The sequence below is a fragment of the Monopterus albus genome, unplaced genomic scaffold, assembly GCF_001952655.1.
Source record: "Monopterus albus unplaced genomic scaffold, M_albus_1.0 scaffold196.1, whole genome shotgun sequence".
NCBI lineage: Eukaryota > Metazoa > Chordata > Actinopteri > Synbranchiformes > Synbranchidae > Monopterus > Monopterus albus.
Window position 1 is genome coordinate 85087 of NW_018128076.1, and position 2802 is coordinate 87888.

Below are 2802 nucleotides of genomic sequence, written 5' to 3' on the forward strand. Positions count from 1 at the left end.
TCGGATAACCCCCGGCTCTTGGTGGGTGCCCTTCTGCCTCGACTGTTTGGGGAGAGTGGATAGAAGAGAAAAAAAAAGAAAAGATCAGCAACAAGGCAGCATAAACAAAAATCAAACACTGGGCAGGTTGATGTGGCCAGTGACTGCTCATCAAAAATATATAGCTCTAGGGCAGAAGTTAGAGGGAGAGAGGGGACACAAAGTTAATGACCTGTAATGGTGGCATACAGATGCATGGAGAGGAGAGGAACGGAACTCAGAGCATCATGGGGATCCCCAACAGTCTAGGCCTATAGCAGCATAACTAAGGGAAGGCTCAGGGTCACCTGAGCTAGCCCTAACTATAAGGTTTATGAAAAGTGAAAGTCTTATCTTAAAGGTAAAGAGGGTGTCTTCCTCCCGAACTGAGGCTGGGAGCTGGTTCCACAGGAAAGGAGCTTAATATCCATATAATCAGTTATAAAATCATCTTTATTTGTGCAAACTAATGAAACAAACTGATCTGTTACCTGCATTTACCTATAAATCAAGTCCAGACCAAGACCAGTCTTGACCTGTTAATGTAAGACCTAATTAACTAATTAAATGCTGGTTCAGAGCTGCTTCTGGACAATAAAAGCAAAAATACAGAAAGCAGGATTCTGTCAGAGCATGCAATAACAAGATGTGATCAATGATAAAAACAAAACATACTGTTTAGCATAAGTCACACTCACACCTCTCCAAAATTCTACTTACTTCACATGCTGCTGTATTAGCTTTGACTATTTAACTCTGTCTTCTTTCCCATGGTTCTTAACTTTTTTCCTGTGTCCCTTGCCAGTTGGCATTGTTCCTCCTAGAACCAAGTCCCCCACCGACGAATCACACAGCAACTATGCAGGTTCCCGGCATAATGGCAGAGTGTCCAATGGAATTTCAAGGGTATGTCAGTCTAAGCTAGATGTAAATAATATCCAAGTGTCTGTCTGTACAGTGTACACAGAGGTGTGGCCTCAAGCCTTCAAGGTAAAGATTGCGTGGATATCAGTCTGCAGTATCCAAGCATTGTTAATAGGAGCAGGTACCAGAGTTCTGTCCATATAATCACATGGTGTTAGCATTACTCATACCAATTGCCAATACAATAACTGTCAGATACACAGTATGTTCACCCGTTACATTTAAGATACACACAACATTATGATTACCTCCCAAATTTCAACTTTAATAAAAAGCATGACTGAAAAAACACATATTCAAGTAGCAGAATGATGACATTCAGATATCTGATTCACATGAAAACATCTGCAGCAAGTCAGTGAATGGCATGGAGCTTGTGCCAAAATGTCTGCAGCTTTTAGATATGAGTAGATGTTAAATGACTTTTTCCAGCCAAGTCTTTTTCCCATAATTTAAGTATTAGAAGAACCCAATGGTTCAAATCTGTATTTAAGCACTACCACAGTTATGTGCTTAAACTATGCCTAGATAACCATTACTTTTTCTTGTGATCATAAATTTAATGCACTATTATATGGGGATGATCATGGATAAAGTGATGCATATTAAACAGTTATTTGAAAATAGCAGAAAATTCAAGAGAATTTCACATCACTTATATGGTCTCAAAAATACAATTGAGGACAGCGTAGTGCTAAACATAATTGTTATGTACAGTAGGATGTGTAATGGGAAATTTATATCACCCTTTATAGTGTGACTATTACTATGTAGTTATTTTATGCAGTTATTTGTGTGCTTGTAAAACTAGACAGTTTACTGTGTCAGCATGTTGTAGAGATAAACATGCCTTTGTGTGAATGCTGAACCATATAACTTGTATCCAGTGGCGGGCCGTGCATTTCGTACCTGGGTCTTCAGTGGGGACTTACCCGACTTAATTCACCTCTTAATACCACTATAGGCTCTATTCTATTCTAAAGCCTCGTCCGGTTCTTTCAAACCAGGAACTCAGAGGGACGACTCAGACCACTTGATTATATAAAAATATAACCGTGCTGGTTTATTCAAAGAGGCACAGGCAAGAATTAACACTTCAAGTCCAGAGATCTTCCAACCCCAGGCTGCCCAAGCAGCCCGGAAGCAAAAAAGACCCCGAACCAAGAATTCCTATACAATATTAATCATTTCTGGGCTAGCCCATTCTACGCAGGGCGTCAAACCGTGACGTCACCTGATATGCCAGCTTGGCAGCTGAGCAGAGCAGTAGACCAAACATGAAGAAAATAATGTGTGTGGCTGTTGTTTTCGTGGTGTGTATCTAAAACAATTTGACATAACATTACACATTAAGACAAATATTATGGTTACTTTTACCGTCATAATAACATTCGTCCCTGACTGCCGCCTTTCTCTGATTTTAACTAACCTTGCATTTAACAGCCTGAGGAAGACATCCTGGCTGCACTAACAGTCCTAGACAACAAATCTCTGAATATCTATCTAACTAAAAAATAACCTAACAGTTCGTTGTTTTCATAATGTTGTGAGTGACATAAAGGTAATCAGTTCACTGTTAATTGACTGAGAGGGAAAATAAATGCCGGTTATATGTGTGGTTCAAATTATCTCTGTGATCTGTGATATATTCCCCCGCCGCTCCTCCTAGAAAAAGATACCTAGTCGGGTATTTGTACACGTAGGTCACAGTGTGCTAGGCCCGGGTTACATTTAGAAATCTCCAATGTGCGGGGTTTATGTGTAAAAAAGGTCCCGCTCACCTCATCTTGTGGCCGGCCAGTTAATGTGTAGAAGTGCTCACCGCTCTGACTAAACCCAGGAGGGCACTCTCTGATCAGG

At 40.4% G+C, this 2802-nt stretch overlaps 1 protein-coding gene across 8 annotated transcripts in view; it reads left to right on the forward strand.

Moving 5' to 3' along the window:
• Positions 1–2802, forward strand: part of plekha6 (pleckstrin homology domain containing, family A member 6) — a 113049-nt gene that overhangs the window by 83835 nt on the left and 26412 nt on the right. For all 8 annotated transcript variants that reach the window (XM_020617888.1, XM_020617896.1, XM_020617887.1 and 5 more), the window contains one exon: positions 824–924. In XM_020617888.1, coding sequence (XP_020473544.1) covers positions 824–924 — 101 coding nt within the window. The remainder of the gene's footprint in view (positions 1–823; positions 925–2802) is intronic.